This window comes from Leptosomus discolor, chromosome 10 (assembly GCF_034619465.1).
Source record: "Leptosomus discolor isolate bLepDis1 chromosome 10, bLepDis1.hap2, whole genome shotgun sequence".
Classification (NCBI taxonomy): domain Eukaryota; kingdom Metazoa; phylum Chordata; class Aves; order Leptosomiformes; family Leptosomidae; genus Leptosomus; species Leptosomus discolor.
Window position 1 is genome coordinate 8,808,899 of NC_141400.1, and position 17,208 is coordinate 8,826,106.

General features: G+C 42.4%; 1 protein-coding gene across 2 annotated transcripts; it reads left to right on the forward strand.

The window, feature by feature from the left end:
- The first annotated feature begins 1,055 nt into the window (after positions 1-1,055).
- SLU7 (spliceosome associated SLU7) lies at positions 1,056-13,436 on the forward strand. Of its 2 annotated transcripts, XM_086470934.1 has the most exons (16): positions 1,056-1,068; positions 1,611-1,787; positions 2,413-2,566; positions 2,837-2,917; positions 3,505-3,669; positions 4,761-4,826; positions 6,416-6,463; positions 6,969-7,100; positions 7,379-7,476; positions 8,918-8,985; positions 9,191-9,330; positions 10,265-10,426; positions 10,873-10,977; positions 11,137-11,211; positions 11,467-11,571; positions 12,552-13,436. In XM_086470934.1, the coding sequence occupies exons 2-16, from the start codon at positions 1,624-1,626 to the stop codon at positions 12,729-12,731; spliced, it is 1,743 nt and encodes a 580-aa protein (XP_086327060.1). In that variant the 5' UTR covers positions 1,056-1,068; positions 1,611-1,623; the 3' UTR covers positions 12,732-13,436. The 2 variants fall into 2 exon arrangements, with proteins under 2 accessions (XP_086327060.1, XP_086327061.1); XM_086470935.1 differs by lacking the exons at positions 1,056-1,068; positions 6,416-6,463 and having other exon boundaries at positions 1,381-1,787.
- The last annotated feature ends 3,772 nt before the right edge of the window (positions 13,437-17,208 follow it).

The window sequence follows — 17,208 nt, forward strand, 5'->3', positions numbered from 1 at the left end:
AGCTAGACCCTTATGGTTGAAGGCCTTGCTAGTGCACATGGTAGGCTCATGGTCCCAAAGGAGCTCGTATGAGTTTGGGAAGTAGCAAGGTCTCACTAGCAGCCCTGCACAAAAAGATCCAGTACTTTTGGCTTGCTTTGTCACTGTAGTGTTTAATTGTTTTCTCAATACAAGAAAAAGAGGACTCTCCTCACTTAGCAGTCCTGTCCTTAGCTCAACTTGTAGCACTGGAACAGCCAACAGTAATGCCAGTTATTTTACTAGCACAAACACCTTTCCACCAGAAAAAAAGAAGCCATCAGAGAACACCCTATACAAGCAGATTACTTCACTGCAGTTTTTCAGGCCCGTCTCAGGCAGCACCCCCTTGCACCCGCTCCCCGCCGAAGCCTCTCGCTGCCATTACCTACGCGGGCTCCTCATTCAGAGCCGTCTGGGGAAAAGCTGCTTTGAATTAGCACAGCTTGAAGGGAAGAGCTTAAGCACAAAGTCAGAGCAAGCCTCCACAGCCGCGGGGCTCAGCACCTCCCTGGTCACGGCCCCGGCCCCAGCCGCCCTCTCCTCCCGCGCCCGGGGCTGACCCCGGCCCCAACCGGGGGACACCAACCGCCCGCCCGCCCGCCCACCCCAGGGCTCACCTTAACGGCTACCGGCAGCTCCGGGCCCTAAGGCAATGCGGCAGCGCCTACAAAGGGGACGGCTACCCTCCGTTCAGGACCGGGCCAGAGGCCGCCCCGCCTCACAACGCCAAGCCGCGATACCCTCCGCCCCGACCGCCGGCATGTTTTAAACCGTCTCCGCATCGCCCATTGGCTGCTACGAGTAATGCTCAGCAGCCGATTGGCTCAGCAGCGGCACTTCCGCCCCGCCTCATCGGCTCCCTCGAGGCTCCACCCCCTGCGCTCCGGGGGCGGGGCAGGCCCGGGCAGGGACAACCGCCCCGCAGGCCCCGGCGCCGCGTTGCTGTGGTGACGGCGTGGCCCCGCCCCTGGCAGCGGCAGTGCCGTGACGGGGGGTAGGTCGGGGCGGGGCCGCGGTGCATTGTGGGGCGGCGGTGCGGCCTAGCCGGTAAGCGAGGGCGGCGGAGGTGGGGGGTGTCCGGGGGCGGCGGGGCCCGCCTGCCCGGGTGGGGGCAGCTGCTTGGGGCTCCGAGGAGGTACCCGCGTCCCCGCGGGCTGGGCGCGGGCCGGGGCCCTGGTGGGGCGCTACTTCCTCTCCGTCGTCTGCTTTGGGGTACGCGTAGGCCCAGGCTTGCGCGTTGTGCGGGCCCCCGGCGGGCTCGCGGGGCCTCCCCGCAGCCTCCTCGCAGCCCCGGCGTGTCCGCGGGCTCTGCCGCCCCTGCAGCCGTGGGTGAGTCCGTGTCCCCCCGGGCGGGCGGAGAAGGCCCGGCAGTGCGTGTCCTGGCGCTGCGTGCGGAGCTGCTGCTGTTCGTCCCCGTCACGTATCCCCCTGGTTAGAGAAGGGGAAGGTTTTTTTCAGCACTCGTACTGGGTTTTGTGGAAAGGCATATCTCAAGGATGAGTAATACCACTGAACGGTACAAAAACACGTTGGAGAACTGTGCTGTCCAATGGTATTGATCTGTAAGACTTTGTTTCTTTCTGTTACAGGTGTAAAACCAAAATGGCATCAGGGACGGTAATGAATGCCGCTCCTTCGGGAGGGTCAAATGATGTGAGCCTGGAGGAACCGAAGAAGATGACAAGGGAAGACTGGAGGAAAAAGAAGGAATTAGAAGAACAAAGAAAACTAGGAAATGCACCTGCTGAGGTGGATGAAGAAGGAAAGTGAGTTTTGTTAAAGCTATGGTTATTCTAAAGCTACTGGTTAAAAATGTCTCTTTTCCTGTTGTGGTTACAGAATAATCATGAGGGTGAGGCATGATTTTTGCTTGAGTCATTGTAGAAGTAAATAGTTGAACTTTGTGAATTTGCTTTTTAACATTCCAGTCATCCTCACAAAGCAGGTATTTTCCAAAAAAATGTAGGTTCCGTGTTTATCTACTGTGATCTACTGACGGTGCTGCTAAAAAGACCCATCTATGCAGCTACTTACAAGTAGTATTTTAAAAGTGATCAGAAGATAATACTGGGGAACTTCACTGCGTACCTTATCTGTTCCCTCTCTCTTGCTTCTACAAGGCTTATTGCTTGAGAAATGATACTATTTTTGTGCTCAGTAACGTTGCATGGAATAAGGTATTTGATTTGGAGTCAAGTTTAGGTGAATTAGATGGCAGCAATCTCAATGAACATCTGTGTTTAGTTAAATTAGAGTTTATTTTGCAATGCATTATAACAACTTTTATCACACCTAAAGCATTGAACTTTAATGTGAGAGTTATTTATTAGGCTAAGTTGTTGTGGTTTTATCTCTCTTTGCCATGTACTTATTACACAACATCTTTTACAGAGATATCAATCCTCATATTCCTCAGTACATATCCTCAGTACCATGGTACATAGATCCTTCTAAAAGACCTACACTAAAGCACCAGAGACCGCAGCCAGAGAAGCAGAAACAGTATAGCTCCTCTGGAGATTGGTACAAACGAGGAGTTCAAGAGGTATGCAAAATAGTTTCGTCATGAAATAAAGACTTGGTTTGATTCTGTGAGGAAAGAATTTCTGGTTACATGTTTTTGAGGGAGTCAGGAGCTGGGAGTTCTTACTCTGCAGGCAAGTGGCAGTGTTTGGTAATAATCAAAGTATGTGCTCTGGGTTTGAGTAGACCATGCACACTTCAGCTGTATTGAAAAAATGACTTAATTCCTGGGAACACGTATATGAATCTTCCTACAAGTTTGTACAACACTGTGGGTTTTTTTGTTGTTTAGCATGCAGTGGCAACTAGATACCGTAAAGGAGCTTGCGAGAACTGTGGTGCATTGACACACAAAAAGAAGGACTGCATGGAGGTAAACTTCACTTTTGTTGGTGTTTTAATGGTTTTGAAAACAATGAGAATTCTAATCTTAGCGGAAAATAGCTAACTAGATAAAATAAAAGTTACTGGCTTTGAAAAAGCCGTTTTGAAAAAGGTTACAAGTATTGAAAGGTGGCCTGAAAATTTCTGAAGAAATTGTTATGTAGGAAATATGAAGGGGAAAAATGGTAGTATTCAGGGTGTTGCTCATCAGTTCTGTTTGTGATAAGCACTGCAATAATAGGTGAAAATGTTTATCTCCTCGTGTTAACTTGCTTTAACTCAAGTGCTGCTGTGCCTGTCTTTCTGTTTCGTGTCAGCTAGAAGCCACCCCCAGAGACTGTGCTTCACTTGCTTTCTTATTTGTGGAAAATAGAGTTAGAATTTGATGGGGTTAGGAGTCGGTTGCACTACTTTAAAAGACAGAAATGAACTACTTGCACTTACAATTGACAGGCTTATAGTGCTGAATTTAACTGGCTTTAGAGGAGCTTGATTGATACTCTTTTTAAAGGGATATCTAAGTGAGTAACATATTTTAGTTCAATGGATTGATTCAACCAATTTTTTTCTTTTCAGAGACCCAGGAAAGTTGGAGCAAAATACACAGGCATGAATATTGCACCAGATGAACATGTGCAGCCTCAGCTGATGTTTGATTACGATGGAAAGCGAGATCGTTGGAATGGTTATAACCCAGAAGAGCACATGAAGATTGTGGAGGAATATTCCAAGGTTGATTTGGTATGTAGGTGCTGTTGTTTAATGGGGAAGCGTTTAGTATTTGGCTTGGCTGGGAGGAGGAATGTTTGTTATGTGCACTGTTAATATTAGACCTTGTGCTGTATTGATAATGAAAAAGCAAAAATGGTTCTGTGCTTGATAGCAAGCTTCACTTCAAACTGTCAGTGCCTGGTCAGTCCTCCAGTCTTTTCCTACAGCGCGTAGCAAAGCTGATGCTACGTGTGTTCTGATCGGTGTGTGTGAACGTCTAACGGGAGTGTTTAAAGGCAGAGCCAGACTCAGTAGTACTAGTGACAGGAGAAGCAGCAGTGGGCACAAATTGAAATACAAGGAATTCTGTTTAAAAGTAAGAAAAAAATACTCTACTGTAACGGTGATTAAACAGTGGACCAGCTTGCCCAGTGGCGCTGGGGAGTCTCCGTTCTTGCAGGTAATCAAAACCTGCCTAGACAAGCTCCTGGGCAACCTGTTGTAGCAAGCCTGCTTTGAGTAGGGGGATTGTCCTTGGCAGTCTCCTCAGGTGCCTCCAGCATCAGCTGTTCTGTGGTTCTATGATGTCAGACACGCACAAATATTCACTACATGCTGCTTTAAAATCTCACTTTGGCTGCTGGGCTTCGGTGCTTCCGGGGTGAGCCGTAAGTGCTTGCAGCACCAGTCGTGAAGTGCCTTAAGCACTGAAGTTTCTAACTAGATTATGAGGACACAGTAATAAAACGTGGTTGTTTTCAAACACTGTTGAACTAAAATAAGCCGTCTCTTAAAGTGGGGTGAATGTAGTAATGGTATAGCTGCATAAACTGTAGTAAACTGTTTCATTTAACAATATAATATAAAATAGTAAAATGGTTAGTATATATAATTTCTTTTCCTGGAAGCTCAAAAACCAACATGGTAAAGCATGGGAGTAAAGGAGACAAGATCTAGGCTGCTGATTTTTTTTTTACAAGCACCCAGAGAATTAAGAAAAAACCAAAACATTTTTTTGGTAATAATGAATACGTTTTAAATGGCAGCAGTCACAAGAAATGCTTATGGTGCACTTGCTAATATAAAGAAATATTAAAACAAATGCATTTCATGATACCCAGGCCAAGCGTACCCTGAAAGCCCAGAAGCTTCAGGAAGAGTTAGCATCAGGAAAGCTGGAGCAAGTGGTAAGTAAACTAAACCCTTACTTGTTTTTTTGTGTAGGCTGAATAAAAGTATGACAGGTTACTTCTGCTCCCTGATGCTTTTACTCTCCATACAGGGTCTGCTATTGTTTTTTATGCCCTTCAGTAATTTAAAGATTTTCCTAGCACCAGCATATTCTGCATCACATTCAAGAATTCAAAGCATCTTCTTTCAAATGAGAGTTGCTTTGTTTTCCCCTTAGGGGCAAAAAGTCTTTGTGATGATTATTCTTGCTGATATTAACCACACAGAACTTTGGTTCAGAAAAAATTGTTTTCTGTGTAGTACTTTTTGTTCATATACTGAAATGCTTTTTTTGTATTTAAAGATGGTTACATCTGACTAGTGTTAAGGCTAATTATAGGGCTGTGCCTTGTTTTAGTGATGCTTAGTATAAATTGGAATGCAAAAGTATTGTATTTATCTGAGAACCAGACTTGTTTCTTCTTTAGTCGTTGCTGTGACTATTTGCAGTGTCTGTGGTTATCCAAAGGCTGAGCATATGTATTTATTTCCCTCTGACTTATAACTGCGGAGTTTGCATCTTCCCCTAACTTCTGCAAGCTCCTCTTAGGTTATAGACAATGCTTTTGATAATATTTGATGTAAAATTCTAATTTTAAAAGGCATTTCTCTAAGTTTATAAAATGGGGAAAAAGTAGAGACTGCTACTGGTCAGAAGTCGGGTTTTTTAATCAATATTGTGAGAAAACATCAAGCAAAAGACGACATAGAATTTGGCCTCCATTTTCCAGAGGTTGTCACCTTGCATTTTGTCACTAGATGGCAGAGTGAACTTAGTCTCCAGCCCAGCACAAACCACGGGATTCTGACCATCCCCACAGAAAAGGTTCTTTTTGATGCCTGTTTTCACCACAAGGCAAACATTGTTGGCTTCCATATACTTATTCCTTATAAAATGGAGCTGTAAGAAGAAAAGTATGTTTGAAACATAAGAACTATCTCTAATGGAGTGATCCGAGACTGATGTGCGTAGTCAGTGCTGGCCAATTTGCTGGTCGGTCTTCCAGGATTCACAGTTGTTTCCATCTTTAGTGCTGCAAATATTCTCAAGTTAGAGGCTAAGCAGGTTAAAAAAATTAATTCTGGCTGTGTTTCTCCAGATTAAATTATGGCTTCTGATTCATGCTCAGTATTCCTGTCAATCCTAACGAAATACTTGCATACATATCTTTTAAATTTATTTTTTTTAAGTTTTCAGTGTGAATCTTGATTATAGTTGCATGATATGAAATATTCTAGAACCATTAGTGTTCAAAGGCATAGCAAGCTCTAAATAACAGTGACAGTTCTAGAATGTGCTTCTTGGAAGGGCTTGGCAATTTCGTTGGAAATACAGTGAAAAGGTCTCCAACATGTAACAGAGACACTTACAAGCTCTTCCCTAGAAGGTTACATAGCAGTCTTTGTGCATTGTGTGCCACAGGTGAACTGTATTTTACATCCAGCATCAAGGTCTGCTTTGATTGCTCTTTATTTTATATCCCTGCTATCTTTCCTCTCTTCACTGTCTTGTCTTCTCTGCTGATGTGCTCTTTGTTTGCTGCAGAACTCCCCAAGACACCAGTGGGGAGAAGAGGAACCAAATTCACAGACAGTAAGATGATTACCCACCACATCACCCCGTGGGCAGGAAAAAGGACCTGTAGTTAGCGGAGCGGTGAAACAAGGGTGGCATAAGGGTTTGAATGTTGGGTTCGTGCCACTGGCTGCCTGTTCTTTCAGGAGGAGGTTGTTGGATTTCATAGAGGGTTCTTTGGTTTTGTTTTAATTCCTATGTGTTGTCAAACCTTAGAGATGCAAGCAGATAACTAGTTTTTAATATGTGGTATGTTTTGCCCAAGATAACTGTTTTCTTAGTATCGTCACAGTTATGTTTTTGTAACTGTTCCCATATGAGCAAGTAGAAATCCTTTAACAAGAGTATTTCTGAAAACTGGAATGTTAGATTAGCATGACAGCACACTTAAGCCCAGGCGAAAGATGCTAGCTTTTAACTACAGGGATTGTAGGATTTTTAATGAACCCCCTAAAATCATGTTTTGTACTTGTCTCTAGAGTGAATGTCCTCTTTTATTTAGAAGTTTCCCATCTCTCCTCAGGAAAGAGATCATAACAGTGAAGATGAAGATGAAGATAAATACGCAGATGACATTGATATGCCTGGGCAGAACTTTGACTCTAAAAGACGTATCACAGTTCGAAACTTACGTATTCGGGAAGATATTGCAAAAGTGAGTAAATAATTCTTTACAGATGTTCTTTTGTATTCATGTGAGTTAATTCCAAAAAATGTACACTCAGTTATTAATGAGTTTGCATATGGGTCTTGGGGTTTGGAGGTTAAGGTCTGTTCTCAGTTCTATTCTGGCTCCTATTATGACTTTGTCAAGGTCATCCTTTTACATAGATATAACTTCTTAAAATGTCTAATCTGGGGGATACAAGAGTAACTTCAGTTCTTTTAAAATAATAAATATGGAATATCTTTTATGTTGTTTTATTTTACTAGTACTTGAGAAATCTAGATCCGAACTCTGCTTATTACGATCCCAAAACAAGAGCCATGAGGGAGAACCCGTATGCCAACACAGGCAAGAATCCAGATGAGTAAGTTAAAATGGGGTCATGCTTGTATATCCGAGAAAACTCTGTTAAAAATGAGATTAATAGTTCTGTGTTTTCTTTCACCTGCATGTCCTTTTACTAATGAATCTCTAGTCAGTTATGGATAGAAGTAGTAGTGAACATGGAAAAAAAAATGTTTTATTTAGTAGCACTTTTTGTTTTAATACATGAAAGTGGTATTTTAGTATTTAGTAATACTGGCCCTTAATCTTCAGGGGTATGTGGGTCACCATTTAGTGTAATGATCTGTACGAGGATTAGAACACTGCTGTATCTAGAGGTGATCCCTGTAAGCAATAATGACGTTTATATAAAGTATTATAGTAATGAAATCTTAAACTTCATCCCTTGTTTGTTGGGAGGCATTCAGCACAGGAGACTGGCATGGAGTATCTGTGGTACCTAACTAAATGCTTGAATTAGGAGTAAGAGCTCCTGCTATAGCTGTGGAGCCTGCATCGAAAAGGTCTGAAAGCTTGGGCATTGTCTAGATAGACAACTTAAAGAATGCCATGGCCTGGCTTTTGGCTGCATGTAAGGCTGTCTCGCTTAAAACCCGAGTCAAGCGCTTGAGCTGTGACCCCTCCTTGACCTGTGTAGTGCCGTGGACTTACAGAGCAGACATGCTGTGAGTAAAAACATTTATTCAGAGTACAGTAATTGGATTAGCTCACTGCCTGAAATAGAGTGGCGGTGGCTAAATGCGAGCAAATAATGCTTTTTCCACCTCTCCTTGCCGCCAGCTACAATAATGCCAGTCAATGCTTTTTTTTTCGATGCAGATGCTTTCACTTCTCTCTAGCGTCGTAATTTGACCTTTGCTGGATCTGTGTTTCTGCCACAGCTTTGCAGACTGTAAATTTTTCAGAGTGGCTTGGGCGAGATGAAAAGAGTGGGAAATTGGATTGTTAACGTTATTTGATTTTCAACCTGCGTGTCATATACTCACTGTGAATCTCTTCAAGGGGTGTGCAAAAGGTAACTGAGAGCAGTAAAGCTATTACCAGGCTTTAACTCAGTAAAATACACTGGGTCTGGGCAGGAGGAGAGATTCACAAATCCAGAAGCTGAGAATCACTATGCTGGAGTATCACCCTACCATTTACACATATTTATGGTGCAATTAGATCCAAGTTTGGCTCATGGTGCTTGGTACCCCAGGCAGAGCCCGAGGACTGTGTCATAAGGTTTCCATGTAAACATAAGTATCAGGTATTTTGAGTTGCTGTCTAAGACTTTCATGAGTCTGTGGGGATCCCAGACTTGGATTTCGTGTGTTGAGTGGAATGCTCCTTCCTCTCCCTCCATTCTTAGCTCTCAGGGCACAAAGGAGAGTTTTTACTTTCCTGTTGGCGTTCTAGGATTGTATTTAAAAGGAAATCACGTTACCAGAATGCTAAGAGTCATGTTGTTCTTTCTGCAGAGTTGGTTACGCGGGTGACAACTTTGTTCGCTACACTGGAGATACCATTTCAATGGCACAGACTCAGTGTAAGTGGGTTTTGGTCTTTTGGCGGTTTCTTTAGGGGAATGGACTTAAAAGACTTAAGTTAACAATGCTTCTTTGTTGCAAGAGAGAAAATAAGTCTTTTTAGATTGAGGGTTTCTTTCAAATTACTACAGAATTAAAGATTGTAATTTGAATGCGTATGTCGATTTTAGAATAAATACTGAGTGAAACCTCTTGTGTACACAGTGTTTGCTTGGGAGGCTTATGACAAAGGCTCTGAAGTTCATCTTCAAGCAGACCCTACAAAATTAGAGCTACTTTATAAGTCCTTCAAAGTGAAAAAGGAAGATTTCAAGGCACAGCAGAAAGAAAGCATCCTAGAGAAGGTAACAGACATTTGGTTTTATTTAAGAAGAATTCTTTTGAGTTTGAAGTCTGGGTCTTGGAGAGCGGATAAGATTACTAATGCTATGTGAAAATGTGTCAGCTGTTCTCAGCAGCTTAGATTTATAAAAGATTTGTATATCTATACATGCCATCTCATCATTCGGATTCATTGTATTATTTAATATAGGAACCTTTGAAGATCTGCTGGTATTTCTTTGGATTTTTGGGAGCTCTTCCCTTAACTGTCAGAATTTCTCCAGTGAAAAAATCTGACAGCAGTATGTAGGAGGAGTGGGAATTTTAGGTTTATTATTTTTTTTAAATAATTCAAGTGATTGAAAAAATTCTTTTACTGTTTAAAAGTGGTATCTTCTGTAAGATACCCAAGTAACTGTCTCCCAAAATTGTTTTTAAACTTTTCTTTTAAATGTGAAAGGCAGAATTTTCAGACTCAAGTTTTGAGTGCAGTCTTCTAGATAAATATTTGTTTTATAATTTGTAACTGCTTCCTTGGACAACTGAAAAGGAACTAAATAATGCATTTAGATTCTAGCCTTGTCAACATTCAAGTTTGGAGGGGTCAGGAAGTACTGCTCTGGTTATACCAGAGCCTTTTGGTTTGCTCTGAAAAGTTTTCCTGCTTTGAGTGAGGAATATCACTGTTGTAATCCTGCGGGCATAAGAAAGAAAAAACAACCAAACCAAAACAAAACCGAACAAACAAACAAAAGCAAAACCACCAGAAACCACAGTGGCCATAGGAGGAGATGTATTTCTCTCTGAACTGGTCACTAAAGATTAAACTGTCTCCATCCCCTTCTTTTGTGTCTTCTTCAGAAGGTACTGAAGGTGATGTTTTTGAAATGTGTGCTTAACTACATAAAAGGTGGGTGTGTTAAAATCTGTTTTATGTCATTGCCATTGGCATTTTAGTACGGAGGACAAGAACATCTGGATGCCCCGCCCGCTGAACTGCTGTTAGCTCAAACAGAAGATTACGTGGAGTACTCTAGGCACGGAACAATCATCAAAGGGCAAGAGAAAGCTATTGCTTGCTCGAAATACGAAGAGGATGTAAAGATCAACAACCACACAGTAAGCCCTAGCTTATGTGCAAATTATAAAAAACCCAGATTCCTTCCCATGGGAAGGGAATGGGCTATGGTTGGGTGCAGTGCAGTATGACTTATACAGCAAACAAATTTCTCCTGTCTCAGATGTGACACTCTCCCTTTTCTACTAAGGAGAAATTTCAAATTGTCGCGGTTGCGATGTGGATCTGAGGAGCTGCGATGGCAGTCTGAGACTGAAGGGGAAGTTACTGTATTTCCCTTTGACTCTGAGTATGAGCTGACCACATCCTGTTGCTTTTCTCTTTTTTGAAACTGTACCTGTAAAATTGCAAGAGCACTTCTCATAACTGTCCCTTCGGATTGTTTGAATAGCTTACTTACAGGGCATAACCTCAGGAATAAATGGCAGCCTGCCTCTTACGGGGACTGTCGCCATGGACATAACTGCTACGGTGTCCTCTCTTGCAGTGCATTTGGGGTTCGTATTGGAAAGAAGGCAAGTGGGGTTACAAATGCTGCCACTCATTTGTCAAGTACTCCTACTGTACGGGAGAAGCTGGGAAAGAAATTGCTGTAAGTATTGTCTCATTTAGTCACTTGGAAAGAGCTGAAATGCTTTCATCTTCCCGACTAAGGTTTAGGCTGTGCTGGTTTTTCGGTTTGGGTTTTTTTTGTGTCCTTCTTTCACATGTGCTTAGTAAATGGGTATCCCTTCTCCTGTCTGTTGTACAGAATACTGAAGCAAGCTTACTGGAAGAGCAACCCAGGGAGGAAGAACACACGACAAAACCCAAAACACTGATGGAGGTGGGTTGTTTCCTTTTCTCAGGAAGGCAGATATTTTTCCTCAGCATTTTAAGAGACAGAAAGATGCGTATGACTACAAAATTATGTAAGTCATGATGAGTCTGAAAATTATTAATTTGCATTCTTAGATCATTAACATCTCTGTTGAAAAGTAAGCTCTCAAATAGCATTAATAGATGCCTGGGATTTAATGGCTTGAGCAGTACTGATGTTTGCAAATTGAATCTTAACAGTAACTGGTTTTCCACCTTACAGATACACCAAGAGAAACAGAAGGAGAAGAAAAAGAAGAAGCACAAGAAGAGCTCCAATTCAGATAGTGAGGGTGAAGAGAGAAAGAAGCAAGAAAAACTTAAAAAGGTGCGCTATACTCTTCAGTGTTCTGTGGCAAGAAGAGCTTGACAAATGCTTTACAACAGTAAAATGAAGACTGTAATGCAGTTCTTGTGGTATTCTGTGGGATGATCTTTGATGCTAATTTTAAGCTAAAGTAAATCTAAAATGCTGTTAGATGTTCTAAAGTACATTCGCCATTTCTCAGGCAAACATGCAATAAATATTTAGTTTTGGAAGACTTAGTTTAGATGATTTAGAACACTTCCTGTCTAAGCACCTATTAAAGCTGTAGATCTATAAAAGACATGGCAGAACACAATGATTTGTGTGTTGAAAAAAGATGGAGAGATCAAAGGCACTGTCAAAGCTTAACTTAGCACTTCTTATCCCAGACGTGGGCCCTGTCTCACAGTTGATGCAATAAATCCATCCACCAGGCTGTCTGCTGACTGCTGCCCCTCCGCAGGCACGGCAGCCTGCCTCAGGATATTCCGAGTGTGAAACTACTGTTAAACTGTGGTCAATCAAAGCACTGTACAAATGCAGCTTCCCTTCAGTAGCAAGAAGGAGCAACAGTAGTAGTTTGGGGAATGGGATGACATGTATTTCAAAAAGCATTTAAAAAATGACTGGGGCGGGAGGGGAACACCGACGAACCGACCCTGACCCCTGAGATCACGTGCTTGCTTATCTGCTTTTGTGCTTGCTGGGTCACGAGCACGTTTTAGGTAAAGCCAAAGAGTGTCTTACTTGATTTGGCAGTTGGAAAGGCTGAAAGTACCGTGTTTGCCATCATTTTACCATCGTGTTATGTTCAACAGTAAAAAAAAATGAGCATGAAATGCCGCCTGCTGTAGGTGGGCCAGGCAGCTGTGCATCGCTTATCCCACCATTCCGCCTCCTGCTAGTTTGTTGTCCTGGAATCTCATACAAACTGTCGTTGGTTTTCTGTGCTTAACTTTCACTGTGGGGTCTATTTTTTTTTTTCTTTGCTTGCATTTCAGGCACTAAATGCAGAAGAGGCTCGTCTTCTCCACGTTAAAGAAATCATGCAGTTAGATGAGAGGAAGAGACCGTACAACAGCCAGTATGAAACCAGGGAGCCAACAGAAGAGGAAATGGAAGCCTACAGAATGAAACGTCAGAGACCTGATGATCCCATGGCCTCTTTTCTTGGACAGTAGTCATGGTGAAAGTCATGCCAATGCACCAGACTTTTTTTCATTCTTGTTTCCAACTCTGTAGATGCTTGTTTATTTTATCTTCCGCGTGGTTAATAAGTGCGAGAAATGGCAGAGACTTTTTTTTTGCACCAAAGAAGTTGGTGAAAACTTCTTTCAACAGACGTAAGCAGTTCAATACTTACAGCAATTTTATGTATATGTGTATGTGTACACATACAGTCACAAATACAGATGTACACACACATATGTGTAAAATTGTGTATATATATGTAAAAAAATACATACACCTACTCTGTAAATTCTTTATTGGAAAAGATCTGATACTGCTGGAATTCTAAGTTCATTTGGCGCACTAATGTATGCATAAAGTCATATGTTCAGTAGAACTGACTGCTCAAAAGAAATGGTCAGCACGTGTCCCTCAATACAGAACAAAAATTGCTGAAAAAAAATCAATGCAGCTACTGAAGCCTCTTACTTGTAAAGGGAGCTGCCTGTCACATGGAAATAGTTTCTTGATCACTTTGTGATAAGTATTTTGGAAATGTAAAAATTGATTGCTTTGTACAGTTTTGGTTAAATTAATGTAAAGGTCTTAAATGCTGTCCAGCCTTTTTAATGAAGAGGTTAGGAGAAGCTGACTGTAGAGCTTTTAAATTCTAAGTCTGTTTCTGCAGATGTTAACATATAAATTTCAGTTGTAAAGTTCTGAGTTCTTTGGTTTTCTGTTTGATGACAGTATTCATCTTGCCCTCGTAACCTCAAGAATCCTGTTGCCTGGTGTAATGCCGAGTGCCAGGCTCTAATACCTCGTGATAATGTAAAGCAGCATCTGCTTCGTGTTGGGCGATACTAACCCTTAGACTGGGAGTCTTCCCCTCTAAGTAGTACCCGTTGAAGAAACGGGTGAAAAACTCCACAGCATGACTTTAGAGTTGGAAGGCTCAAGAATTATTTCTGTTACGGCTTAAACTGTCTTACTAAACGTGGCTTTTATAACCACATTTAATGTGGTTATATCAACGGTAGGGCAGGGAAGACTAATCTCTGATCCTGGCTTTTCTTCTAAAACTTCAGAACCTGATTACAATTTCCACTTTGTAAACAATGAAGGAATTTAGAGTTACTGGAAGAAAAGGAAACCGTGTTACACCTGTAACTGCTGTACCTGTCGTTTCCACCTGTAAAGCTGGCTTCCTTTTTTTTTAGTAGGTTTTCTCCAAGTCTGTTTCCCCTTTATTTTTGTTACAGAAATACTGATTCTGAATGCAGACTTTATTTTATAATACTTACAAATCTGAGTGCAGACTTTTATTTTTAAAACTTGGTTTTAAAAAATAGCACATGCAAAAAAATATAATCAACTAGTGAGATCAAAGAGCTGGGGGTGGAATTGTTACCGAAACCAAGTACTAGGAAGGAAAAACTTTAAAGAGCAGAAATTGGCTTTTGCACAAATTGCTTTTATGTTTTCACAAACAACGTGGATTTAGACAGGCAGAGGGGGAAAAACATTACGGATGTAGTTTTCCTTCCACTGTGTTAGTGACTCACATTCTAGCTTTCCACATCAGCTCGTGTCTTGACCTTTCTAGGTTATGGATAATTTCAAGGGAAAACTATTCTTTTCCACAAGTAGTTACGTACAATAAACATACATTTAAGTGTCGTGTGTGTGATTTCACACCCACTTTGAGGATTGAGTAATTTAGCATACACAGCTAATAATGGAAGTTCTGCATTAGTCTGCAATGAAGTTCTATATTAAAACTATCTGTGATATTCTCATTGATGCTCAAAATTTTAGGTGGAGTATTTACTGAGTTCCAGGGATCTTCTGGTGTGACCTGAATGCAAAGTGTCCTTGGATGATTTTTCTGAATTAGCTGATTTGAACTGCAAACTGTTAATGTTCTCAGGGCTGTTACATCTGAAGTTCTGGCCAGCGTATCTCCAGCTGCAGAGATACCAACTGCTGTTGTCTTGATCAGTGCCAACTGGAGGGAAGATGGCGTGTCAGCAGGGCCCATGTTGCCAGTTCCTTGAGCGATTTACCTTTCTAGAAGTAGTTTGAGACTTGGTTCTTTATAGACTAAAGGAGGCAATTCAGAAATAACACTGAAAAGAGCAATTTAGAATGAAGAACCACTAACTCGCCAGTCTCAGCAGCCTGTAAAGTTCAGATTTAAACTTCTTTAGTGAGTATTTTTCTTCTGTTCAGGAAAAAAAATGGGGAGAGAGGTAAAGGTGCCTGTATTTTATATGTAAATACAACATGTTCAGTGCCATAGGGAGACCTGTTTGTTACAAATACCTGCGCTGAATTCCACCTTAAGCGCACTCCCATGGATGGATTTGCTTTTCAATTCCTGATGACCTGACTGTAACTTACTTTCTGGCCTGCCCTGTCTTGCTCTGCTAAGAGAGAGCCTACCGCGAACATGGACCAGTTGCCTCTCTGGTGAAGCAGAGAGGCAGCTCTGGGGAAAAAGCAATTAGTAGTGTTTTATTCAAAATACAGTTCCTTGAGCTTGTGAATGGCGCAGGGTAGATCCAGTCTGGATCAGTCTCAACAGTTAAAGGACAAATAAAGCTTAAAACATGTTGTCCTATTTATAACAGAAAGGTTAAATGTTAAAGAGCATTGTGGATCTGATCATGAGGATTAATTTTCCTCCATCTGCTTCCCCTTGGATTTGGCAAGCAGCATGACTGTGCATATCCAAAGATTGCTTCCTATTGCACAAGAAGAATTTTTTCCTTTCTAAAAGGAGTTGGAAACAAGTTTGTAAGCTAGCTTGGACAAAACAAACATACGAGGACAATGAGCTCTAGCAGGGACAGCTGAAGTTGAGCACTCCTGGGTTTTGCATGCCCGAAGATAGAGGCGAGGTGAGAGGAAATCCCTTAGCCTGGTAACCCAGACTAGTCACGTTCTCAGATCGTAATAGAAGACAGGCCTTCCAGCACAGTCAGGGTAGCTTTGTCTGAATCTTGCTTTTGGCAAAGCTCAAAAATTATTTTCTCGGCTGCCTTTTCAACAATTGCTTCGACTGCCTCATTTTTCATCCTGTTGAGTTCTGGTGGTTGGAGGCACGCTCAGTCTGCGCACTGTGCTAGCCCGGGGATTGGAAAACATTTGCATTTTTAAAACACGTAGATTAAAACATTCTCCTTTATTTTTTGTTGAGTAGTTCAGCATTCTGTGTTATCTTTCAAGGCGTGCCAGAAGATAGTTCTTTTACTGTCTCCGCAGTTCTCTTTGTAACTGGACCTTTATGGCTTTCCTGAGTGGGTTAATGAAAGGGATGCTTTACGTGAGTGTAATTGTTGTAGGCTGTTGAGGATCAGAAGAAACCAGGAATGATAGCAAATAGTTAAGGATGAAATGGAGTTCAGCTTTTAGGAAAAAGAACAAACAACAGAAAAGGCGGGATTTTCTGTGCCCACTAGCGTCTAGTGTGACACAATAACTGCAGTTTTCCACACCACTTTTGGGTATGAGTCTTAATTATTCAGACCAAAACACCGTGGCCTGAACTACGTGCAGACAGGTCCCTGTTGTTCTGATAGAACTCCTATTTTCATCTATTTTGCCAGATGCAACAAAGAAGTAGACAGAAATAGCAGTCTAACTTAAACTAGTTATTTTACATGAAACAGATTTGCTCACATCTCTCAGCTGACCCACCAGGGTAGTAGATAGCGATGATTTTTGCTTCTGCAAAATACCAGCGCGTGTCAGACCTCAGCGGAACAGAGAACGAATTCACTTTGTGTAAGAAGACCTTGCTCAGTGGATGGATTAGCAAACCCCAACATTCCAGCCTACAGTCTTAAAAGTAATTCCAAATCATTTCAGAAACACTGCCTCTCAGCCACTCATCTGCACGGCATTTGGATCTAAGCACAGCCCTTGGCCCGTTGCTCTGTCATCTCACACCACGTCTCCTACGAGTGGGACTTTTTTATGGCCTTATCACATTTGCACATGCGTGTGTTCTTGAGTTTTAATATAAAGCTAGGAACTACAAATTTGGCTCCCACACCACCTCACAGCAGAGTTTTAACCCATTGCTGCTTTTTATTCAGAAGCTGCTACAGCAGGTGCTAACAGCACCTCGGGGAAGCGGTCGCTGGAGCGCAAGGCCTGAGGCTGCAGTCGCCTGCTGTGGTGCCCCGTTAGCCGGGCGGCTGTCGCGGCAGCACCGGCGGAGGAGACGTTGCCTCGCCCTGGCATTGCTGCTGGTTCTGCCCATCCCGGTTCGGAAGGGGTTGTGCCAGCAGCCTCTGGGCTGCCTGAGACCCAAGCAGGGGGGAGGAAAATGGTGCCTTCAGCTGGCCCCTGGGTTTGCTCAGCCGTCCCCTCTGGCTTTAACAAGTCTCACGCTGGGCCTGTGCAGAAGCGAACGCGCTGGGCTGCAGGTTTTAACACCCGAGAGGCAGCCCAGCCCCACAGCGTATTCTGCCGATACAC